This window comes from Medicago truncatula, chromosome 1, assembly GCF_003473485.1.
Source record: "Medicago truncatula cultivar Jemalong A17 chromosome 1, MtrunA17r5.0-ANR, whole genome shotgun sequence".
Classification (NCBI taxonomy): Eukaryota; Viridiplantae; Streptophyta; class Magnoliopsida; order Fabales; family Fabaceae; genus Medicago; species Medicago truncatula.
Window position 1 is genome coordinate 44,418,752 of NC_053042.1, and position 26,286 is coordinate 44,445,037.

Below are 26,286 nucleotides of genomic sequence, written 5' to 3' on the forward strand. Positions count from 1 at the left end.
AGTGTAGTATACAAAATAATATTGTAGATATGGACAAACTAAAGGTGTATGAAAACGATTTTTGCATGTTTAAAAACTATAAACGTAAGATTTTCTATTTGACAAAGGAAACTAAAAATTGTAATCTTGATCAATGGGTACTGTGCTCGAGGACTTGTCTTAATGGAGTGTGTGAGTTAGTGGTGACAATAGTTTGCAACGTTACCACTTTTTTGTTAATATAGAACAATTAAAAGTTTGCATGAGAATCGATATATAATAACAACCCAAATATATTCTGGCTTCCGATGAGTATGAAATATATATTCAATATTCCTTACAAAAACAAACATGAAGTTAAAAGCTTCTGGTGATGTATTAATTAATATGGGATGTGATTTTAGTGATGTTTGGAAGGTTTATTAGACAATATGTTTGGTTAAGTTTATCGAGTTGTTTAGTGCTTCTATATATCAGTTGAGTTGGAACCCTCTTAATTTAATGAAATATGTCATTTGGAAAGAGAATATATATTCAATGAGTCTCTCTTCAAATGGCACTTTCCATTAAATGAAAGTATCCTAACTCATAATTAATTGTTCCTATTTTATTAAAAAAAAGCTATATATAATTCATGTATGTCTTAATTAATGATATGATGATGTGTTCCCATGAGCATATTTTTTATTTTTATTTTTTAAAGCCAAAATTGAAAATAAATTAGAAAATGAACCAGGAAGTACAACTGGGGGACATGTACCTGACCCAGTACACCATAAAAACAACCTAAAACGGATGATACAACGATTCAGTACATGAGTGGTATAAAAAGAGAAAACCTTAGACAATCTCTACCACGGACAATGCAGCGAACCCACGTGTAGACACGAAACCGAATCGCAAAAAGAAAAACGCAGAGTGAACATTCGAGGTATTGGGTAGGCGTATGAATCGTCTGCCAACATAGAAACGATCCAAGTTCCACAACTCCCTTCTAGATGAAGCAAGTAAAACACCCTTTCAGGCTAATCCAACCAGATACGAACCGAAGCATGGAGTCGCATCGGTCTTGAAACTTTAGCCGTAACCATTAGCTTAATTAATAATTTGATGAAGTGTTGCCGTGTGTTTAAGTCGGTTGGTACGGACATTGTATAATATATGTAAGACCCGGAGTTTGAACCTCGTACACTCCACTTATTTCTCTTAAGAGGTGAATTTCTAACTTAGTAGATTACTTGGAGAGAAAAAAATCTGAGGATGTAATAGTAAAAAATCTTGATTGAAGTATACATTGGCTTTCTAAAACATTAAAAGTATTGAAACCACTCAAGTTTTGGTTTTGAAATCTAACAATTAACTAACACGTACCTCTTTGAAAAAATAACTAATATTTTGGGAGGGAAAGAGTAACGATGAAGTAAATAGTTTCAATCTATTATTGATTGATGATGCTATTTTATGATTGAGAGTCGGTTAAGATTGGTGACCTTGAAAACATTGAAAAGAAAAGTAACTCTATCTTTTCAAAAGGCCCTAGGTTTCTTGTAAGTTAGGGAAAGCACATAGATTTAGATTTAGATTAGTTCACACATTTTTGTTTTTGCTAAAGAAAGGTCAATTTAATTTTTGTCCCCTTCTTTGCATCTTTTAGAGCATGAAGAATCAACTTATACGCATCATCTTTAAGCTTTTGACACTTTGTTTACCAATACTTGGTTGATCACTTGAGTTTCGTTAACTTTTGTTTTACCTAGCCACTTTCAAGAGAAAGGAAAATAAAAAAAGAAAAAGAAAAGAGAATAACGAACGAGTTCTTTAATTTTATGCTATTTATATTTATTAATTGCTTAAAGGATGCTAATAATGTTTAAAAGAGTTTAAGAAAAGAGACGTGTTTTATTCTGCTATATGTGGTGGGTAGTTTTATTTCTTCACACCTTGTTGGTAGTTACATAAATCTACCATTAGAATGGTAAAAAATTACAAGTATATTTGATATGTTGAAGCGCAAGTTTGAATATACGAATAATTAATCACTTATCGATATATAGTGTATAATTTTTTCCGCTAAACTTTTTTGACAAAAGAAACTTTAATTTCATTCATATTTTAGTGGTTAGTTAGTAATGAGCGTGACAATCACAAAGAAATCAAATTATAGGACATTCCAGTTATATGGATATAGTTTCCAAACATGACATTGGAATGTATGTGCTTATTCCAATTAGCATGCTCCTTCTTAATGATATTCATGTGCTTGATTCTACTACCATTCATGATAAAATGATTTTGAAACAATTCCTGTAAAGACAATGCATAATATATAAATGATTCAGTGTTTGAATCCCAAGGTCTGAACCTCAGATACCATACAAAAAGGGTTTTGAAACGAATAGCTTTGAACAACTTATAATAATATTTCTTTGCATAATGCTTACACTATGAATAATTCTTTCATCAACCTTTGAACATCTTTAATTAACTAGTAATGATATTCAAACACTCATTTTTTTTCCTACACCTGTAATACTGGCTAATCATATTAAAAAATGTGATTATTTCAATTGAGTGCATGATTAATTCAATTTACTATTAAAATTATGGTTAATTCAATTACAAGTATTTCACAATTTTCAACAAGATCTAATTAATTATTGTATTATTATTGACACACATTATGCTTTGGGTAGTTTTTCATCAATATAGTTTTTTCTCCCTTGAACTCTATATTTATAGTTCCTAATAAAATGCTTTTAAACTGTATATCTCTAGATTACAATATGTTACTTAATTAGGTGATTTTTTTTTTTTCTTTCTTGAGAGGTTAATTAGGTGAATTATTATACACATAAAGCTCACGTTGTTTGCAGAAACCAGTCATCCTTAACAATAGATTAGATAAACATTTCTAGTAAGCATCATGAATTCTTAATATGCTCCCTTCAAAAAAGAAATTTGAATTCTTAATATAAAGTGATGTGACAATATATTCCTGGAGATTTTATTTTTGTTTGTTCCTCTTCTCTGTTTGTTAGTATGTTGACCCTACATACTTGCACTTTTCATGTTTTTTTAGTACCATTGACACTTTTTTTTTTTTAAAATAAAAATTTGAGGATGCAAAATTATCATTAATAATATGACATCGGTGACCATTATTTAAACTTCGTCTCTTAAAGTTACAAAATCAAATTCTTACTACTGAACTGACATCTTAAGAACAAATACAGTGACACTAATGATATTTTTATATCTCTAGATTACAAATTCTGAGTACCATTGACATATTTCACTTGTACAGCAAAACTATATACTTTTTTTATCAACAGTGAAGAGTGCAGCCAATGTTATACCACAGGACCAAGTAAAGTGGAAACAATAGTACACTGTTCTGACAAATAATTGTATGAAATGCCTGCCAAGCATTTGAGTTTGAGAGTTTTACTTTTAATTTATTTGTTTCAGAGAATTTTGGATAGTGACATCCACATGTGCTTTTCTTGTTCTGCCAATGTGATTAAGATATTGTTACCAGTTAAACAAGTGAATTATTTGTTGCATATTTGTGTTAAACTATAAATATAATATATTTAAAATTTTAAAGAGTAGGAAAATATAAGTTCACTATTGAAAATATACCATTAATTTTATTCCAAAAAAAAAATATATACCATTAATTTTAATCAATTAAAATTTGTTTACTAAATTACATTTATAATATGATTATATTTCACTAAGTTCTTTCATGAATTAAAATTCAGTAATTTGCCATAATACATTAGTTAAAACAAACCAAATCTCACTCAAATAATTGGAGTAAAGTTAAAAATATATACAAGCTTATCATATACCATCTCCATCCAAGATTAAAAAATACATGCATATCAACTTGAATTATCAAACTATATATCTAAAAGTTTGCATTCATGTCTTTTTTTTTTTCTTTCCCCACTAATAACTATAGCTGAAAAACAAACAAGTTGAGAGAAAAAAAAGTAAAAAAAAAAAAAAAAAGAGTTACACCCAAATTTAACACATATAGAACATTTTTTTTCCCTTTCCTATTACAAATTAAAACTAAATTTCTTGTCAACTAACTCAAGAATACCAATGTCAGCATTATCATGATCTTCAATGGCTATATTCAGATCCAAAGAGAGGTTTAGATTACTTTGATGATCCTCTATCATGGTCTCTTTCCCTTTGTTTTCAGCACATGATGATTGTGATGACTTTGACACTGAACTGAAGCTTTCACTACTGAAAATGACAATGGCATCCTTGAGAGGAACAGATTCACCACCAGGAATTGTTATACTTCCACATTCAATTGCTTTCTTGATACCCTTTTGAGTAAAGTGATCAACTTCCTCCTCCAAATCTTCCATGAAGAACACTCTATGAGGATTCTCATTCACTGCCTCACAAAATCTCTGCAAATAAGTGCTTCCCAACTCAGCTCTTGGTCTTTTCCTTTTGGATTTTTCATCACTTGAGGAATCATCATTTCCTAGGGAAGAGAAAGTGCTCATGCCAATTGTCATAAAGTTGTTACAAGATCCAAAAACAACTTTAGCTAGCTCCTTTGAGATATTCTCTCTGGCTTGAGAATCATCACCAAGAAAAAACATCCATGTTTCTTGCTTATGATTTTCTCTTTTGAAGAAGTTGTTCCCTCTTTTTCTCATTCCTGATCTACAAAAAAGGACAGTACTTGCAATCTCTTGAATGATTTCTTTATGTTGTGGAAACTTGTTCTCCAAGGCATCACAGAGAATCTTGAGATTCTCTTCATTATGTTCATTGAACAATTCAGTACTTTCTAAACCATCCACTGCTTCACTTGAAGAAGCTGAGTTTGGACTTGAGTTAGGATTTGACAAAAGATCTGGTTTTGGAACATTTCTCTGTGGCATGAACATGATCAAGTTACCATCATAGCAACCATCATCATCACCACCAGCACTTTCAGTGTATAATAACTCACATTCTTTTGGTACTTTTTCTTGTTCAGAAATTATAGGCCAATTTAGTTGGCTATGTTGGAAGTTAGACTTTTTTTCAAGTGAGGAAAATGAAGTTGGTGATGAAGGGGAAGATGATAAAACAAACAAATCTTGTTTGTCAAGAATGGAAGGTTGTCTGTGTATTGAATTGCATATTGAGTTCCATTTCTTGCAGAGATCCTTAAGTCTTGCATTTTCCTATTTCACAAAGACAGAAAATGATAAGAAAATAGAAAAAAGGACTATTTTTTTTTGCATATATATAGTTAAAGACTAATTCATATACACTGTCACCGTAAAAAAAAATCACACTGAATCAGTCGTAAATTCGTAACTTAACTGTTAGATTAAATCATTAAAGATATTTAACTTTTATCATAAACACCATTAAATTATGAGACAAACCTGATCTTCCACTGTGTAACTTCTTTCTTCCTTGCAATTTTGAAGCCATGTTGGCAAGCTTGAACTGCATGCTTTCTTGCTTATATTGTTAGTCAAACTCAGAGCTTCATTTTCAAATTTTATTGAACAATCTCTGCAGCAAGTTAGTTGCTTTCCAACACCTACTTTATCTTCAAAAGTCAAGTCATTGAATAATACCATACTTCTCTCCTTAGCTTGAAAATCACTGTAAATAATGTATAACATAAAAAATGTTAATTATAAAAACACTCAATAGTAGAAGTAAGAACAAGAATTTCAAAAGAAAAAAATAATCTTAAATTTACCTGTCAAAGTTCAAACTTAGGCTTAGGCTGCCAACAGGAATTGTAAAAGGATGAAGCTCCCAAATAGTTTCTAGGGAAGGGTGAGATATTTTACACTTCATGTATGTTTTAAAATTTGCAATCCCCATAAGCCATAATCTACTACTCTCACCACTTCCACTAACCAATTTTTTAATCTCCATCACCATATGTTCAACAGAACAATAGTAGTTCCTTTTTTGTTCACAGTAACTTGACCAAAACTCAAACAACCATTTTAAATCACCTAAATAAAGAATAACCCCTCTTCCCATATAGCTTTTCACAAGGCTTCTAACTTCCACAAATTTCTTTTCAACTTCCTCTTTACTAATATTCCTAAAACATATTAGAGGAAGACTCACAAATTGTACATACCTTAACTCCATAGGAACATCACCTATCTCAAACCTTTCCATCACTCCCTTAGCTACTCCCTCAGCATTAGAAACACTCTCTCCTACAATAACAGTGTTTCTTCTCCTCTTTACTAATTCACTCAAGACACTTGTTACATCATCATTGTTAACACAATCTATAGGTTTGGTGTATGAACCACCAAGGCTAAGAACTTGAGGCTTAAGGCTAAGTTCTTTGGACTGGTTTTTATGATATTCAGAAGAAACTTTTGTTGAAGAAACTTCAATTGGAAGAGCTTGTTCAACTTCAACTCTTGATTTAACAAGAGTGCTAGAGAAACCAGCTTCTCTCATAACTCTACTAACACTTGGATCATCAAGTATAGAGATTATGAGCTGTTCAACTTCAATTTTCAAAGCAAGAATATGCTGCTGTTGCTGATTCTCGATCGTTCCACGTCGTTGGTGAGCCTGAGCACGTTTGAAAGCTGCAACCAAAGCATTAGAAAGTGAAGGAGTGGTTGAATATTGAGGACCTAATAGTGGACTTTGTGTTGATGCAGGTAAACGGTTGAGTGCAACATTGAAACAAAGCTCAAGAGCTTTGCATTGAAGAGGGTGAGAGTGACATTGAAGACAAGCTTTTCTTAAAATTCCTGTTGAAGTTGCAAGCATAGCACTAGCAACATGAAGAGGTGTCACTTGTGCATGACCTCTTCTTGTTGCTAGATTCACTGCTTGTTTAACAACAGTTGCAGCTTCTTGTGTAAGTGCTTGAAGCTGTATACTACAAATTCCTCCTCTCATGATCTTCGAAAAAAATATTAGTTATTTGGTTTGAAAAAAGAGAGAGAGAGTAGAAAACAAAGGCTAACTAGTTGGTTTGGTACAATTAGAGCAAGATGTGGAAGATATAGATATAATGTGAGAATTTTGTGCCTTTCTTGTCAGGGAGGTAAATTTTGGCTTTTTATATGAAACTTTCTCTTTCTTTCTTGTACATGCAAAGGTATATGGATTAACAAAAGCTTCTGTTCATGTTATTGAGGGAAGTGTAAAATATATATATATAGAAAAAGTAAGTAAATAGTGACTATATAGCTTTAAACATTATGAATGGAAGGAATAAACCACTTTTGTTAAGAATAAGCTGAACTAAAAACATGAAAAAAAGAAAGTAAGAAAAAGAGAAAGTGGATAAAAGGGGTATTAAGCAAACAAAGAGGAAAAAGAAATAGAGGACTGTCTGTCTGTTTGAATAGACAGGAAACTACAGTAGTGGTGTGGGTATAGGCTTTAGCTTTTATCTTTTTTTGAGGAGAAGAGGGAATAATAATGCTTTGAATGATTGATGGAATAATGAATGGATCACAAACTACAAATAAAACAGATTGCATGAAAAAACTATTTCTTTTGTTTGTTCTTAAAATATATATTGTCACTTTGTCTCTTATAATTCATTACAAAAAGTTTGCTTTCTTCACCATTTTAATGAGTCTAAATCATGGTTTTCTGTTTGCCTCAACTATTTTTAGAAATAAGATGACATAATATAATAAATAGATCAAGAAAAGGATGATCATATACTACATGGATTTTCTTTTGGAATTTAGAACAGTGAATGGAAAATATTAAAGTTTTATGGTGTCCTCCGAACTGAAAATTCATTGCATCATTGGCAATCTATAGTTTTATTTCTTTTAATTGTTGATTTTGCTTTTAAAATAAAATTAATCTAATGGTACACTTTTTCTACGAGTAGGAATTGAACTCTGATACCTCGGGTTTACAACACTCACAAACATTACAGACCAACCAAGCATTAGATTTCGATGATTAATTAACGAAGAAAAACATACACTATACTTACATCTTTTATGTACAACTAAACTTATGCAGTTTTTATAAATATAACTCTTTCTTAGTTCTTAATTAACAATGCATCCGGTCTTTTTTATCTAATTTTTTCATCTAATTGAATGTAGAAGAGTTTAGAAAAATAACAATAAAAATTAATTTGATTCTTTAATATATACTATAATCTACTGTCTGAATTTAAATGTATGATCTCTTTAAAAAAAAAAATTATATATACCCAATTGTGCTTGTGCATGATAAAAACAGTTTTGTAAACTATGAACACAATGTATCAAGAATAAACCATGAGTTATCAATGAAGAGAATTTCTTAACCCCTCTGTTCTTCTCGCTCGCTCTTCAAATTTTTAATTTTGCCTCCTTTTGTTATACAATCCAAAACGAGATAATTCATTCTCGGTAGTGGCCTTGAGAGTGTGCAGAAGGTGCGTCCACACATGCATGTTAGTTATGAAAAACAATTATTCACCAATTTTATGTTTCACACATGACACTCAAAACAACATTAACCACCTTGTTCATTATTTTTATGTAGTGAGGCAAAGGTGTTTTTTTTTATTACATTGAATTTGTAGGGGGTAGAAGGGATTGGTGGGGGTATAGAGATGATTTTTCAAAAAATAAACGGTTAGCATTCTAAATTCTAAGCCCAACCCACTTTCTTTTGAAGAAAAAAACACGTTTTATTTAACAACTAAAACCCTAACTAACAACAAAACTCTTGGAATCAAAAACACCCGAAAAAGATGAAAGTTACAAACACCCGAGAAAGGAACAACAGGGACAAAAATCTAGTTGAAACACAAGATGAAGAACATGTTGATTTACAAGACCGAATTGGTGAGTTCATGGATATTGTACTTTGTACAAGTATAAAACTGGAACTTTATTTTCTGCTTATTTATTGAATATGTATTTTAGTTTTTCCATCATTGTCTTTACTCTGTCTTGGCAACTAAGTTGTTGTTAGATTGAATTATTTGAGCTTATTTACTGGCATAAGCACTTTTGAGATTGATTGGTGGAACTTATCAAAACAGCTTATGACTTTATTTCATATATTTTCTAGTTAATTGATTCCATTGTTGTATTATTATTTATGAAATACCATGCCTTAAGTCATGCATTCATTTTCCTCATGGAATTAATCCTTGTTTTGTAGGTAGGTCAAAAGAATCTTAGAAGAAAAGAAGAAAGGAGGTTCGGAAATCACCAGAAAAGACCCAACAAGATCATCAGAATGAATTTCATATTATTTCCTCTGGAGATGATGACTGCTTAATTGGAATGAAAAGTATGAATTGCTTCTTCTTTTTTGTAATGTCAGCATTAATACAAATTTTGAGGTTATTGACACAATTTACAATAGTACTTGCCAATATCCACCTTACCTCCTGAGTGTGAGCATGTAGAATATCATTTAACATTATTCTTTTGACCTGTTGAAAATTGGATTGTGGTGCACCCATGTACTTTGTGGATATTTATATGTTAGTGTCTATTTATCGTCTTACATGGTATATTTTCTGACTGGGGAATACTCAAACTACAGAATGGATCATGGAATGCCATCAAAGTAGACCAAGGTTGGAGGCATTGCAAAATCAAATTGACGACTTTGTAACTTCTTACGAGGAAAAATTGGAAGAGGTATAGGTTTTGACTTTTGAGTAACTTCCTTTAAACGAAAACATAGGTTGGATATTCTTGCCAGACATTGTTTCAAAATGTTGTTTATTTATGCAGACTTATTCCTGGTAATAGCTAGTCAGATAACCCTTATTTCAGTGGGGATAATATATTGAAATTATTCAGTTTCTATTCATAGAGTAGATAGATGAATTCATTCATATATATGTAAAGCCATAGACACAGAATTAGAAGTTCCTTTTTGTTTTGATGTTCTTGCATATCATTTCAATATGCTTTTTAACTTATGGTTTTGTTCTTGGCCTAGGCAGCATAAAAAGTGACTTTCTTTAGACATTATGTCAGTGTCATGAGCACAATACAACTCCTCATCAGGAACGAAAGAAAGAATTCAATTGAAATGCGCTAATTTATGAGAAAGAACATGGAATATCTCCCGTGATTACAGAGCAATAATGCAGAACCTTTGAGGGCCTGCAACCTCCTTAAACATTGGCCCCTGTATCTTCTAAAATGAGTCAATGACTAGAAATCATTCCCTCTCAACTGTCCTTTTATTTTTAGGCAACATGCCTTCTTTCTTCTACTATCTCAGCTCAACTGTCCTATAACTTACTAAGAAACTCTCTGACCAACAGTCCTCATGGACACTTAACAATACTCCCGCAAAACTTCTATCTAATATTTGTTGGAAGAGTTTAATTTTTATATGCCGTCAGTGTAATTTTTTTACACATGCATCTAATAATGTGGCAAAATATCATTCAATGCTTGTGAAAACTTATTTACACTTACTGTGTATTTATGTTAAATCCTTTGCTGAAAACATTATTCCAGCAGAGCCCCAATCTTTGATGCATGATTAACCAAAATACAGATGAGAGCCAATAATGGCCTCTGGAGTCCACGGACCTTCAATGCTCACAACAATAGCTCAATGAATACTTATAGCAGTGACATCTATTTTGTCGTTTATGTTTCCAAAGAATTCTATAAAGTGTCTGTCCTTTTCTCTTAGCCATAACTGCAGCAACAGTGGCATATTTTCAGCAAGATTTAGAATTACTTTCCAGGAGAACCTTGATCATTGTAGCTGAAATTAAATCTCCAAAATGGGTACCGTAATGAGCCATGAAGCATCCAACATAAAGGGCAATGCCCTAAAAGTTCTAACCCCTTTCTTTTCCTTAAGTTGGACTTCACCTTTCAAAATAATTTCCTTAAGTATCCTATAGCTATCTAATAGTTCGGGCTTGGCCTATTAGGCCAAAAAGTTTGTTCAACTTCAGTTCTCTCCTTTTATTCTTCTTATTCACGCTCCGGCCTGTCTCACATCTTTTCTTTCCTTACCATTAGCTTGTTTGAGTTTTCTTCTGCTTCCATCATCTTAGTTCTCCTCAACCACCATAAGCACCATTGCCTACACAAATTGTTATTTCTTGCTCCGGCTATATTTCCCCGTCACTTTGTTTGGCTGCTCACTTTCAGATTCAATTTGTATCCCTCTTTGGATCCAAAGGCGATCCTCCCTGATATCTCTTCCCCATCTTGCAATCTTCTTTTCTCTTTTTGTTGAGAATTTTGAGAATTACTTTCTCCTTGCTGAAAATTGAACAGCTTTTGAATTCCTCAACATCCACATCCTCAATATTGGAGCTTTGATGCCAGTTGATAGGAACTGGATCAGATTATAGAAAAATGCTGTTTATTGATAGAAAACAGCAGTGCTCTATGTATTTGAGAGGCCCGGTACTCTCCCAAAACACCGCCCTTTACAAAACTTAATATCATCCCTTTAGTCTCTCCTTTCCATTATTTCTATATAGTCTCTCATCTCACACACCCAACTGACTTATTAACTCACTTTTTAACCCTCATTTGTTACTTATTTTGGTTTCCATGCAATTGTTTTTTGGTCAATGCAGGAAAGAAAAACAAAAGAAGCCCTTGCCGCAGAAGGGGGATGGACAGTGGCTGCATACCACAAGGGTAGGAAGAAAACAACAGACTCTGAAAGTGGTATTGCCGTGGGATCAGTTGCCCAAGCCGCTGTGGAGAATAAATTGGACAAAAAGAAACCTAAAGAAGTTGGTTTAGATTTCTACTGTTTTAAAAAAAGAGAAGCTCAGAGAAACGGTATAGCTTATTTTTCATAATGTTTTGCCATATTTTTATATCCCAGGTAATGCTTAACCATTTTTTATCATAAAAGTTGTTTATTTTTGTTAAAACAATAGTTTTTGAATTTAAACCAATGATGTTGGTTTAAAATAAAAGAAAAGCATAGTATTAATTAGTGGGGGTTCTATCAAAATTTGCACCGACATGGAAAAGATCTTATAGCTGATGTTATTTGTGTTTCTTTTAGAAATACATCAACAAGTGATAAACCTAATTAAAGGTATAGATAGATATTGAAGAATAATGAATCTGATTAAAAGAAACATCAAACAAAGACATCAACAATTCAGTCAGTTTGCAGAACAAGTGTCAATCAGTTGCATTACTTGTTCTGCAAACTGACTGAATTGTTAGTTCTGCAACTGATTGACAGCTCAGTGTAGTTAGTTATACAGCTCCGCATAGTTGGTTAGTTGACTTGTAACGAACTTTTCAGCTCATAATGATTGTAATCTAGCTAGATGGTAGTTACATAGATTAGATTCATTGTTGTATATAAGTTTTATCAATGTACTCTTTGCAACTTAACAAGTTCATTTTCCACATTATTTGCTTGTTCATTTTCTATTCTTAGTTTCTTCATAATAGTTATGTGCATTAGGGTATCCTATCTGTTCTGTGGTATTCCTCGCTTCTCTTTCTAGTCTTTACACAGGCAAGTAAGGTTTAAGATGTTCATGAATCCTAGGAACTGATTCACAACCTGTCATCCAGTAAATTAAGATGTTTCGCTCAAAAACACTAGCAAGTAAGGTTTCTGGATGTTCATGAAATGATTGTTATCTGGTTCGTTGGAACACCGTCAAAATTTTATGATTTTATGTGAGACTCGTGCTTTACCCTTTTTCTTTTTCCTCAAACAATAGATGCTTTCTTAAACTAGTGCTTGTCAACATTCAAAATCGACTTTGATTGATGATCAAACTGAAATAAACCATTCATGCTTTGCTTGCAGAAATAATGGAATTGCAGGGAAAATTTGAGGAGGATAAAAAACGTCTTCAACAGTTGAGAGCTGCCAGAAAATTTAGACCTTATTAAATTATGTTCATAGCAGCCAAGGTTGACGGTTCTTTTCTTTGGGTGAAGATTATATTTCTGAAGTCCTGCAGTTGAAAATACTATAGTCCTGAAAATTTTAGCTTATTTATCATTCCAATTTTGTGGCAAATATTTGTAAATGCAAAATTTAATTTGAAAATATTTGAAAAACTTGGAGGATGTAGTTATTTTAATGAGTCAATAATATGTCCTAATCCTTAACTATGGAGGAAGTAGTTATTGAATCCTTAAGGTAAAGTAATTCCAGGTGTGGTGATTTTATATCACAAATACACAATATTTAAGCACGATAACGTTACACAATGACGTGAAGGTTCAGTCACCTCTGCTTAATTGTAAAATTAATAAAGCACCACATTTTGAGTTGAACAACACACACATTGCGCTGAGGTTTCCTGCGTGATGACCAATGAACCATAGGTTAAGGTTTGAATTATGTATTGGCGATTTCATTCAAGATTTTGCTTCACTTAATACTTATACTGTTATACTGCACACGTAGGTTTGGGAACCAGATCCTCTCAAAGTTCATCGCTAGACTCTCACAATTGCGTGAATGTTAAAATGTTCAGAGTGAAAATTGTGTGTTCAACAAATTAAAACGTTAAAATGCAATTTTTTGTCCTTTTTTCAATCGTTAATGAGTACCCTAAAGTTTGATGCTTAAAATTAATGACAGGCATTATTTCCCCAGCTTGAAGCCTACACGCTACAGTCAAGTAGAGGTCTCATGGAGGCCGGCCGAGGTAAGGTTCAATCTATTAATATTCCTGCCACAAGATGAACTTGACATGACTCTAAGAAGAAAAGAATGATCATGGAGTAATGCGAATCACTCTATATTCTTTATAAAATCGACAAGGTGTGAAAACTCACTTCAATTTCTAAAAGTGAAATGAGGTGTTGCCACATCAATCATCTATAGGTAAAATGTTCCAACTCAAGTCTAGGCATTTTGAGGTAGAGCAATGATATTTGAACAACCATTTGATACAACCTTTTTGACAATAATTTTTTTCTCTCTTTTCATTGGTCAAAAACAATGGAGAGAGAAAAAGGAAGAGAGAGAGTAAGAATATAATGTGAGTATGAGAGAGAAAGTTGTCACAAAATGGTTGTACAAATATCATTTCTCTTTAAGGTATTGTCCAACTTTAAGTTTTGTCATGAGTTATTGCAATTTTGTCGTTTTTAAAAAGATACATTGCTAAAAAGAATGGATGTTGTTTATATTTAGTACATATTTTAAACAATATGGAACTTTTTGATGTACCAGAGCACAACCCTTAAACAAATTGTACATATTTTACTCCAACGTGATAAAATTTAAGCAACACTAAAATATCTCAAACTTTAATATTAAAATACCTCAAATTTAAGACATATCTTCTTTTTTTTTTTTTTTTGTAAATTGATTATCTTTTTGTTAGTTATCACAAAATGTAACTTTTATTTTTTGAAAAATGTATAAATGATGGATGAAACTAAATGTAGTTTATAAACTACATTCATTTTCTTTTTAACGATATGTTTTTTCAAACAACAAAATTATGATAACTCACACAAAACTTAGAGTGTTCACGGATTGGATTGGGTTGATTGCTCATGAATGAAGAATAATACATAACTACAATAATGATGTTTGTTGTGTTAGAGGGCTCTAAGATTTGCGACTCAATCATTTTTCTATTTTAAAAAGGAGAAGATGAATGAGGTGAGTTTGATGCGAGTCATCAATAACATAATGCACGTCATCCATTCAAGTGTCACTTGTTTGTTTTTGTAATGGAAGATGTACAACATAAGTTTGTAAACAAAATAAAACATTTAGGATTCATATTCCATATTTCGAATATCAATCCAAGTTCAAAGACATGTAATTTTATTTTAATTTTTTTTATCAAGAATTTTATTTTAGTTAGAACCACTTCCAAAATCACACATCTAATTCCTTATGATTTAGAGACAGGGTGAGATAAAGAGTTAATTTTCTGACCACTTGTTTAAGGGATCTAAATTCATTATCACTTCCGCTCAACTATTGTTCGTTGATAAAAAATTTATGTATATAAAAAAAAATGACAATAGACACTTGAGAACTCACACGCAAGCAGAGAAGACATGTTCGAACCTCGATTATAAACGTTTGATCTGACATTTATGATATTTTTCCTTATTAAGCTAGAATTTACTGAGTGATTATTTATTGTTAAAAAATAATAATAATTATTTTATTTTTGAGGTAGTAATAATAATAATTACTTGTTTTTCCCCTCAAAAAATAAAAAATAAAATCCTTTAAAAAAACAAATAATTATAAAAATGTGAGCAAAGGAGGGAGTTAATAAGAATTCAAAAAGAGGTTTGGAACAACAACGCCGTTAGTAGCACAAAATTCAATCTTCATCGTTTCATTTCCCTCCGTGTTTCGAATCGTCACAGCAATGGAAGGTGCTTCCATCTTCCACGACTCCGATCTTCAACCTCCCGTCGCTGAAACTGGACCAGGTATCATTCTTCTTCACTTTCAATTCCCAATCCTTCATTTCCATAACTCCGAGGGTTTTCTCAATCCTCTTCCGTCACTTCCGATTAGGGTTTTCCTGTTCAAATCCTGGATTTCAGTTCCGTTTCGAATTCTTAATTAAGCGTTTGTTTTAACTTCAGTTAACTGATTACATAGCTATTAGATCTAACTGAGACTCCAAAATTGAAAGGTTAATCTATACATGCACAAATTTAGGTTTTTTAGGGTTTCATGTAGTAATTGAAAAAATGGGTTTCATTTGCTTGCAGGTCAACAACCGAAAAGAGGTAAAGGTAAATTTTTCAAGGGTGATTCTGTTTCTGTTGTTGGAGCTGCTCAGAAGAAAATTCTGGCTGATATAACCAACAAGGGCCAACCAAAGCACCACCCTGCACCAGTACTTCCTCCACCTTCAACTGATGTCTCCTTTGACCTCATTCTCAATGTATATATACATAATAATGTTATATTATTATTATTGATTGATTGATTGAATGATGATTATCACTACACTCATGGATATTTTGAATTTGTTTCTCAGGAAAATGAAATGATGAGGAAGCTCTTAGGTCAAAGAAAGTAATTTTTTATCTTCATTTTGTGTCTAATTTTATGCTTTTTTATCTGCAATCAATGTAGAAATAGTTTTTGTTTACTTTGGTTTGTTCTGTTTATAGTGTGGTAATAGAATCATATAAAGCAGAGCTTCAGAAGTGTCAAAGCAATTTTCAGAAACTTCGGAAGCAAAATGCAGAACTTGCACTTGCAAATACTCAAATGACGCGGGTACTACCGACTATATGTGTTTTAACTGTTGCTTATTATTATAATTTGTTTGCTATTGTTGATTGTTGATATTCAAATAAAAAATTTATGATCTTTTTATATGCAATGCAGGAGATTAGTGCAAGCAGACAAATGGTGAGTCTTGAAAACCAATGGTGCATTGACACCTGCTGCTTTTATTTCTTATTTTTAGTTATGTTTAGTGACATTCAATTTGTTGTCATCCAGGTGAGGGAACTTCAGCTTGAATTAGCATGCAAAAATGGTATACTCAAAGCTATGAAATTAACATCGATGGTTAGTTTAACTCATCTCCAACCTGATGAATTTGTAAATGAGCAATTCAAAGAGCCTTGCTTTAGTTTTTGATGGTTATGTCTTTTGATTCGTAGGAAAATGATCACAACAGAGCAAAACTGATCCATGACATTGTTGCAGATGAGGTAATATATATATATATATATATATATATATATATATATATATATATATATATTTTCCTTTATTGGCTTCTTCTGCTTGTTGGTCTTTGCTTCCAGCTCACTTGCACTTAATCAATTTTTCCTTTTCTTAGAGTAAGCAGTCAGATCAAAAGTTTGAAGAAGAAAACAAGGGAGAAGAACAAAACAAAGGAGAAGCGAAAAGGAAGAGGATGTCCAAATCTCAATGTAATTAGCATGCCGAACCCACTCTGTCTACTAAATTTAATTTATATATCTTTTAAGTAGGTATTTTTCTCATGCAGCTTCTGCACCTGCTGTTAAACAAGTCAAATCAGAAAAGGTTGACAGTCAAAGGTATGAACTTGGATTTACCTTTTACACATGATTAATGTTGAATTCCAAAGTTGGACACCGGGATACTTAGGAACAAGGCAGCTTATATGTCTCCTTCAAATATGCAAACAGGTGTTCTTCGAGAAGGAAATCTGCAGCGTTGAAAGCTGGAAAATCAGGATCAACAGAAGAAGTATTTGAAATAAAATATGATGCCTCACATCCTCTTGAAAGTTTGGCAAATGAGAACGAATCAACATCATTAGGATCCAAAGTTCACGATGTGGCCGGACAAGATACTGAATGTAATTGCATGCCATTTATCTTGTTTTTTTTCCTTTTTCTTTTGTTTCTCTCCTTCAACATAATTTTTTGCTTGCAGCCTCAGGACCTGCTAACACTGAACAAGTTCTTGCTAAAAGGAATGTTGAAAATAAGAGGTATACTATTATATATGAATTCCACTTTCTGAATGGATTCGAACGACTGAAATAGGAAAATGTGATTAATTTAGATAATTGAATGCCTGTTTCATGTCTTCACGAAAAATTTACAGGCATAGTTTGAGAAGGCAATCTGCCCTGTTCAGACCCGAGAAACCAGAACCAGCTGAAGACTTCTTTGATACAGAGGATCCAAAATTTGAAGTTTCCAATTTATGCGATGATATGTCAGAAAGTCTTCCTACAGCATCAAGTGAGACTTCAGAAAACAATGCCTGTACACTTGATCCTCAGGTAACACGAAGATCGTCTATTGGCCGGCCTTCGCGTCGATCAGCTGTGAAGGTTGTTTCGTACAGGGAAGTTCCAATTAATCTGAAAATGCGTAGGGATAAGTGAGTCAGTTTTATATAAGGTTTGCACCAAAGTGTCAATTGTAGAGAAGAGTGAAGTGAAAATCTGAAAGCCTTATGATATGTCCTACTTCTTGATGCCACAATGCATGGTGGCAGGGATTATTTTGATTCGTTGAATAGCTTCTTGTTTAGGACTCTGCATAATTGAAAACTGATGTATGTTCTATGATAATCAATTATAGATGATAGTATGTGATCGACTCAAGTCATTTCTTTGTCTCCTGCCCTTCCCTCTTTGTCACATTGTAAAATAAAAGTTATGGTGCTGACCAGGTTATTCTTTGTTTTTCAAATGCAAATGGAGAGTTCAAAACAAAAAAACAAGGTAGTTTAATTGTAATTGCAAACTTCATTGTGCTTGAACTTGATTCTCCTAAGATTGATTTTGTTGAGAAGTGAGTTTGTATTTTGTGAATATAATTATTCATGTTTATTAGTTTTTTATCTGGAAAATTATTTTAGCCAAGGCATTGAGTTTTGTTGGTAACACCAAATCATACTTTTAACTCTAAAGCATGTTAATTCCATGTGTAATTAGTTGTTTTTTTTTCTTATTTTTGAGTCCGGAGTAATAATCTACATATTAATTATAGTAGGCTTATGCATGCTAATATTTGTGTATAACTACCATACACATACTCGGTACTGATATGTATACGGTAAGAGGACTCCTCCATTTTAAGAGTACTCATAGAGATTGTCTCTGTCCTGCAATCGAAGAAGAAAGTGAAAATCTGTAAGCCTGATGATATGCCCTACACTCCATGCCATAATGTATGGGGGTAGGGATTATTTTGATTTGTTGAATAGCTTCTTGTTTAGGACTCTGCATAACTGAAAACTGGTGGGTGTTCTATGATAATCAATTGTGGAGTATGAGGGTCTGAACCTTGCTTGCTTCTCATGTGGGACGTATGGGCACATGATGAAAAGAGGATGGTAAGTAATATCTGATGAGGAAGCTCATAGCTCCCCTCACTTCTGCATTTTCCTTGCACATCATGTCTTTGGGTATGCACGACACGCATTTAAGCTTTACTTTCCTAATAAACAACAGATCAAAAAAATAAAAACTAGAGAAATGCTAATGTGCATGACACAAGTGTCGTGCAAATCACACGACTCGGCAATTTCTACCCCTTTTTAACCAAAATGCCTAGTTTATACTCCATTATTAAATGTGTCGTCCCCATCGTTCCGGTGGCACAAGAGTTCGAGGATAGTCAAATAATCTCGTCACAACCTCTAGGTGTTAGAGCTGTCAAAACGGGCGGCCTAGCACTAAACGGGCCGGCCCTAGCGGGCTTCGGGCTTTAGTGGGCCGGGTCAAAAAGCCCGGTTGATAAAACGGGCTTGAAATATACTACCCGAGCCCAGCCCTACACGGGCCGCGGGCTAAACGGGCCGGCCCGTATTAAAAATTATATATTTTTTTATTTTAAAAAAGTACTATAAAACATTGCTATAATTTTTTTATAAATAATATTTTTAATATGTTTAAATAATGTCTAGCACAAAAGTAAATTGTAAATATTTTCGTATAAACGTCGTAAACTAAAACGACGAGGAAAATGATTTTAAATAAATTAGATATGTTATGGTTATAGATATTTATATATTCGATCTTTAAAACTATAAATAACGAAATGAATAAATATAATTTTATATTACATTTATATTTGTGTTAATTCATTGAATTTTCACTTTTGTTTTTTACTTTGATAATCAACTAAGTAAATAATTATTTGAAAAATATATATAATTTATAGAATTTTTTTTGTTATGCGGGCTAACGGGCTACCCGCGGCCCATTCGGGCTAGCCCTAATGGGTACCGGGCTTTTAAGGGCCGGGCTAAAAAGCTCTATTAAAATTCGGGCTCAATATTTTAGGCCCAAACCCTATATTTATTCGGGTTAAACGGGCCGGCCCATACGGGCCGGCCCGTTTTGACAGCTCTACTAGGTGTGGTGTCCTTGCAGCACCTCTTGACATCTTGGAATTAAATGGAATGATGAACATGGAATTTTTATGAATTTAGAATGGTTGCAGTGCTGGTTATGGCATCAACCAAATAGTGGTTTTATGGCAACAAATGAAGACAATAACGGTGGCGGTGACAGCGACGGCAAGCAAAGTCGAAGGCAACCACAAAAACGACAGTAATGTCAACAACAACTGCAGTGATAGACGGTAAATCGGTTCACGGTGGTTGCAGCTTATTGATGTGTTGTTGTAGACGTAGTACAGGCCTTTAATACCAACGATCACAAAAGACGAGCTTGTGCTTGGGCTGCTGGTGGACAGGGTCACTGTGGAACGTTCTCTTTTGCATCTTATGCATTTTCTGATTTTTGTTTATTAGTTTTTAGGAAAATGTTTGTTCAAACGAATTGGCTATCCACGAAAACCACGACTTGCTATCTGAATCTGAATCAGAGTTATACACAAAAAAAAAATAGCATGAAAATGCATTAAAATCACGACTTGGTATACACAAAGAAAATAAAAAATCAATCATAGCATCACATTAAGGTGAGAAATACCTCTCCTTTAGGTTGTTTTTTCTCACATCTACTCTATCATTTCTCTTTTTTTTTTTTTTCTTCATAAAAATAAAATACACAAATGAATTAAAATCACGCTGACTTTTCCGCCACTAAAATTATGAATCGATCTTTCATCAAGAGGTGTGAGATTTGTAGATCCCTAAAACAAGTTGTTAGATGTTAGTATGTTACTACATCATCTCCAACATTATTGTAGGTTGTGTGGGCCTGCGATGTATTGCTTCGCACGTGCAAAAGAAGATCAAATATTATCTGTTTCACTAACATTCTTAACTTCAATTTTCATTTGCTTATAGACGTGTGTTAATATTTTTGACAATATATGTATTTAATTTTAAATTTTAATATAATAAGATAAATTAACAGTATTAATTACAATTAGTGTTATGTATAAAAAAATAAGCACGTCTAGCGACAATTTGTTTCCAATCAATACATATAACCAGAGACGATGGGAGTAAAAGATAAAAATAAAAAATGTAAATATAATGATATTCATAGAGTTTGGTGGTATATATATCCCTCATCTAGTCATTTAGTATTATATCATATTTTTATTGGAGTCTAATTTTTTTTTAAAAAAAAAAGTATTTTATTATCCAACGATGAAAGCCACCGTCACTTTCCATGCACGGTGAGAGCCACCATCACATTTTTCTAGCTCAAAAGTTGTTCATATTTGGGTGGCGTTTGAAACTTTGAATTGTGGATAGAGTGGAACATAAATAATCCGTTATACTCTTTTGTTTTCATGTATCAATATTCAATTTGGTGTTAAATCAAATTGTTATTTCTTATATTTTATTAGATTCTTTATATTGAGTCAAACTCATCCTTACAAATCGGTTTATAAGATGATGATGTTATTCTTTGTAAAACCTTAATTTGACTTTATCTTTATACACGTGAGATTTGAATTGTTTTCAATGCACCTCCTCACACTCAATATTTTAAACTTGATGTGTTTTTTTTTTCTTTTCTTTTTTATCAATAACTTGGTGTGTGAGCATAGATAGTGAGTGACCTGAAACAATAAATTATAATACCATATTAGATTTTTTATAATGGATCTAACTCATTGTATCCAAAACGGTTTATAGGTATAACAATTGTCTCTCTTTATTTATTTATTTAAAAGAAATCGACTCTCTTTATTATGAAGTCTAACTAAACCTTATTTCAATGTTGGGTTTTCCTCAATATATTACATAAAATATAGAATTATAGATTTCTCATTTCTATGTGTTTTGTTTTATTCTCACGTAACGTATTGATTAAATCAAGGGACAAGTAGAGTCTCCCCCTCAAATGAAGTGGAGAGCTATATGAATAAGAGTATATGTTGAGAATTTTCATACAAATTGCAGAAATTCCGGATATTGAAGTAAAAATTATGAACTAGTTCCCATAAATAATCCTTAAATATCAATATTTAATTTTATAAATAACGGAAAATACCATTTAATGCATTCATAGAAAAATGTGATTATTTTTTTCAAAAAAGTGAACAACAACATTTGTCCATATGTTAACAATCTTCATCATTCTACTTTGGTGCATGGACATTAGGAAACCAAGAAGAGTGTGAAGAGGGTAAGGACCCACACGGTTTCAATGAGATCTATGTCAATATTTTCTTAAGAAAACAGTTAGGTGTATCATTAGCCGTTATTCTTTTTCTTCCATTTTATCTAAAATGATTCAACTTTATTATGCAAAAGATATGCTACATAAAGGACCCACTATTATCTCAATTTCTCCTTTTGTTTTTAGGTATAAACATATGTGATGTAGGAGATCACAAAATTCTCATAATCTCCCTAAAAAAAAAAAATCAACCATTGGCATCCTAAAAATATATCTTGATAATTTGAAGTTCGATCAAGAGATAAAGAAAAAATTTAAAAAAGAATTGTTGCAAACGATTCAAATTTGAGATAAATTATTTAATTTTAATCTCTCAAATTTTCTCAAATAAACATGTTGATTGTTTTAGAATGGTAAGTGATTAGCACTTCTCATATCATTTTGAGATGTAATCCTAAAATCATTTTCAGATGTGTAATGATATTTACATCACTTTACTTCCAATCAGCACATAGTAAGAGGTTAACTCCAAAATTGGCTAGAGATTTGAGTTAAAAATAAAGTTGATGTGTCATTGTCATTTGACAAGAGAAGCATACAACATTGCATTATAGCCATTTGAGTGAGAACATGGAAATGATGGAGGGAATGAAAATAATTTAGGAGGGAAAGGGAACAACAATATAAATACATATATGCTTTATTTAGTGTACTATGGTATGGTATATGGCGTGATATATAATAACCAATAAAGCCATCACAAAATCCTCTTTTTAGTCAAAAAGAAATCCAAAGCATATACTCACAAAAGTAAAAGGAATTACGATCGCATGCCTTTAATCATTTCTCAAACTAGACTCTGTTTTTTTTTTTTTTTTTTTTTTAATTAGTCTTGACTTCATTTTGATAATGGCATTAGTTCCATGCCCTTATATACATCAACTTAGCAAGAACACTTATTTTTTTCCTTTCTGATAAATGAAAGTATTAATGAGAAACAAAAACTAAACAAGGATTCCACACGGTACGGTAAAAATGTTATATTAACCGGTGTCCTTGGAGCAAGTAACTTTTAAAATGAAATTAACACTTTTTATGTTTTTGAGAAGTCAACAGAAATTTCAATATAATACTTACTATATTTGATTATCTGACCAGTGTCCTAGAACACCCGCTAACATTTATGTAGATAAACCAAAACCAAATGGAACAAATTAGAATTAGAGCAATGATATTTGAACAACCATTTGCTAACAACTTTTATGACAACCTTCTTTTTCTCTCTTCTCATTGGTCAAAATGAATGTGGAGAGAAAAAAGAAGAAAGATAGTAAGAATATAATGTAAGTATAAGAGAGAAAGTTGTCTAAAAATTATCAAAAAAAGGTTGTACAAATATCATTTCTCCTAGAATTAATACTTCTCACATACTCAAATTTACTTTCAGTTTTACATGTACAAAGTAAAGTACATACACACACACACACGTGCCATACGCCGCTACCTAAAAAGGTTTAATATGAAGAGGAAGAGGATTAGGGTACAAGTTGGACCTATGAAATGAAATCACATTCCCTATCCCCACCGAATTATAGTCCTTGTGCGTGGAGACATGGTGGATATATTTGTAAAAAGTTAAATGCACTTCACTTACCATTTGGCCTTTGTGCTTTAATTTTTTTGGCCTTTTGTGTCTTATTTTTCAACTCATTGTCCCATGAAATAAAGTTAAGGCAAGAATATAAGGAGAGTAGGCCACCATGATATACTCTACTCTACTGCAATATTATTCATCACTTGAAGAGTATTTTTCTTCCATCTCTTACTAAATCCAAATGGAATATGAATGTAGCCCTCTTACCTGGGAATTCTATAACCATGATGAGGTATTTATTTTCATGGAAATTTCCTTTGTGTTTTTTATTCACTTATTTGATTAATTTTGTTGTTTTCATTCATATTTGAAATTGCAGGGATTGTTAGAGGACTTGAAGCATTCACTTCTTTACACTACTTTGGAGCTAGAAGCAACTATTGTTTCAGCTAAGGAAGAGATTACAAGAAAAGAATGTGAATTGATTCATGCCAATGATCTTTTGAGCAAAGTTATCAAAGAAAGAGATGAAGCTAGAGCAAAATGCCAGAATCTAATGCTTGAAAAACAAGAGTTTCAAATAGACAACAAATCAGGAAGTGAAAATGAGTATTCAACACAAAATGCTTCTTCTGATTGTGAAGAAAATAGTTCAACCACACTTCCAACACCATTTCAAGCAGTGTTAGAATTAGCAGAAAAGAAACCATTGCCAGAGAAAGGGAAACTTTTGAAGGCAGTGGTAGAAGCTGGACCATTGTTGCAGACTCTTCTTCTAGCTGGACCATTGCCACAGTGGCAACATCCACCTCCACAACTCAACTCTATTGAGATTCCTCCAGTTTCAATTTCATCTCCAAATTCTTCCTCTTTAAGCAAGAAAAGGGATCTTGTATTCTCTTCAGGTTCTGATTTTCCTGTTTCAAAGTGTAGAAAAGTTGTTCACCACTCACCAATAACACCTACCACTGCCTCAAATCATTTCCTACCACATCCATCATTTTCATAAAGTAGTGTTAGAAAACTTACTTTAACACTCTTTTTCTAATACTCTCTCGGTGAAATTCAATGATGAAAACCTACTTGAATTTCAATTTTTGAAGTTTGATTTGTTAATGTAATTGTTTTATGGAGTTACAAATCTGTATTGGAAAATCTCAAATCAATGATAAAGATAGTTACCATTAATTTATCGATTGTGTAACATTAATCAGTTGATCATAAATGAGTGGTCAAGCTTGACTACGTTACCTACCACATGTAACTGTATGATAATTTTATGGTACAAAATCTAAATCGTTGAATTTTACTAAAGAAAAAAGAGTGTTGAAAAGAAAAATGTTAAACGAAGTGTCACTATTACTTTCCTTTTCGTAATGTTTTTATCCGCAAAGCAAATTAGGATGAAACATGTGGCCTATGTGTATCACCTCAACTTTGTCACCGTATTAACAAACCTTGACCTACTTCTATGTAGTATGCTTCAAAAGTGTGAATCAATTGTTGACGTTTAATGTTTCCTTAATTAATCTCATCTCTCTATGTATATATTTGGTCAAATGAGGTTGAATTCTTAGAAAAATAATTGTTAGGAATTGAAAAATCTCATTTTAAAGTTTTGATGTGGTGTGGTATAGGAGGGTGGGGTAACCCCTAACCAGGCTTCAAATGGCATGGGTTTTAATTTAAGATTATTGTTGTGCTCGTGTTATTTTTCCAAAAGTTGTTTGCTTTCACATGAAGCACACTTTATTTAATGGTAGTCTCTGCCTGCCATTGAAGAGTACATTTAATTAGACTCCCCATAATGAAGACTAAGAACCAGTTCTATGGTAATGACTAATGATATTGTGGTTATTGTCTTATTGAATTGTTTGCAAATAACTTTTCTAATAAGTATATTATCAAGCTATCCACATATCAAAGTAAATTAACTATCTCTCCAAAGGTTCTTTTATTATGTGCAAATTTACATATATTTTTATAATAAACATTTACCTTGCATCACTTATATAAAAATGACACATGTTACATTATAATTGCTTTAAATAATAAGAGATGATGATTTAATAAAATTGGATTGATTAATATGTAAAATTGTAGTTGAAAGGAAAATAGTTATGCAATTTTTTTTAAGGAAATAGTTACGCTAAATTGTAGTTGTAAAAAGGATCGTAGAAGAAAAAAAAAAAATCTTATATAGAGGTCTTTTCTAAAAAGAATCGTAGAAGAAAAAAAAAAATCCTCATTTAGAGGTCTACCTTAAAAAGGATCGTAGAAGCAAAAAAAAATCCTCATATAGAGGTGTTCCCTAAAAGGGTCGTAGAAGAGAAAGAAAAAAAAAAACCTCATATATATAGAGGTCTTCCCTAAAAAGGGCCGTAGAAGAAAAAAAAAATCCTCATATAGAGGTAATCCCTAAAAAGGGTCGTAGAAGAAAAAGAAAAAAAAAAAAAAAAACTCATATAGAGGTCTTCCCTAAAAAGTTTCGTAGAAGAAAAAAAAAATCCTCATAAAGAGGTGTTCCCTAAAACGGGCCGTAGAAGAAAAAAAAAAAACCTCATATAGAGGTCTTCCCTAAAAAGGGTCGTACAAGAAAAGCCCCTCCCATAAAAAAGGGAGAAATAACTGAGGAAGAAGTTAACAACAAAATTACGAAGTACAACAAACTTTAGAAGAAAAAAGAAGAGAAATTCGAAACACTAAAGCAAATTAGAATAAA

At 32.3% G+C, this 26,286-nt stretch overlaps 4 protein-coding genes across 8 annotated transcripts; 3 read left to right on the top strand and 1 right to left on the bottom strand.

Moving 5' to 3' along the window:
• Positions 1-3,799: 3,799 nt before the first annotated feature.
• Positions 3,800-7,248, bottom strand: LOC11415182 (protein SMAX1-LIKE 3). The gene is made up of 3 exons (XM_003591642.4): positions 5,720-7,248; positions 5,394-5,619; positions 3,800-5,186 (listed from the first exon to the last, which is right to left on the bottom strand). Exons 1-3 carry the CDS (start codon positions 6,901-6,903, stop codon positions 4,047-4,049), a joined length of 2,550 nt encoding a protein of 849 aa, XP_003591690.1. The 5' UTR covers positions 6,904-7,248; the 3' UTR covers positions 3,800-4,046.
• Positions 7,249-8,662: 1,414 nt separating this feature from the next.
• LOC11422352 (ribosomal RNA-processing protein 7 homolog A) lies at positions 8,663-13,510 on the top strand. 4 transcript variants are annotated; one of them, XM_024784393.2, is made up of 5 exons: positions 8,663-8,813; positions 9,136-9,267; positions 9,526-9,623; positions 11,549-11,759; positions 12,760-13,177. In XM_024784393.2, exons 2-5 carry the CDS (start codon positions 9,261-9,263, stop codon positions 12,843-12,845), a joined length of 402 nt encoding a protein of 133 aa, XP_024640161.1. In that variant the 5' UTR covers positions 8,663-8,813; positions 9,136-9,260; the 3' UTR covers positions 12,846-13,177. The 4 variants fall into 4 exon arrangements, 2 of the variants coding, with proteins under 2 accessions (XP_024640161.1, XP_024640163.1); XM_024784395.2 differs by having other exon boundaries at positions 8,677-8,813; positions 9,140-9,267; XR_003012377.2 differs by lacking the exon at positions 9,526-9,623 and having other exon boundaries at positions 11,549-12,626; positions 12,760-13,510.
• Positions 13,511-15,207: 1,697 nt separating this feature from the next.
• On the top strand, positions 15,208-18,209 carry LOC25484809 (SHUGOSHIN 1). Of its 2 annotated transcripts, none has more exons than XM_013613807.3 (12): positions 15,208-15,374; positions 15,663-15,838; positions 15,935-15,972; positions 16,071-16,179; positions 16,291-16,314; positions 16,408-16,476; positions 16,572-16,622; positions 16,754-16,847; positions 16,925-16,976; positions 17,088-17,260; positions 17,338-17,395; positions 17,512-18,209. In XM_013613807.3, exons 1-12 carry the CDS (start codon positions 15,311-15,313, stop codon positions 17,795-17,797), a joined length of 1,194 nt encoding a protein of 397 aa, XP_013469261.1. In that variant the 5' UTR covers positions 15,208-15,310; the 3' UTR covers positions 17,798-18,209. The 2 variants fall into 2 exon arrangements, with proteins under 2 accessions (XP_013469261.1, XP_013469260.1); XM_013613806.3 differs by having other exon boundaries at positions 15,663-15,790.
• Positions 18,210-23,585: 5,376 nt separating this feature from the next.
• On the top strand, positions 23,586-24,748 carry LOC25484810 (uncharacterized). Its single transcript, XM_013613808.3, has 2 exons — positions 23,586-23,856; positions 23,944-24,748. The coding sequence occupies exons 1-2, from the start codon at positions 23,806-23,808 to the stop codon at positions 24,571-24,573; spliced, it is 681 nt and encodes a 226-aa protein (XP_013469262.1). The 5' UTR covers positions 23,586-23,805; the 3' UTR covers positions 24,574-24,748.
• Positions 24,749-26,286: the final 1,538 nt, after the last annotated feature.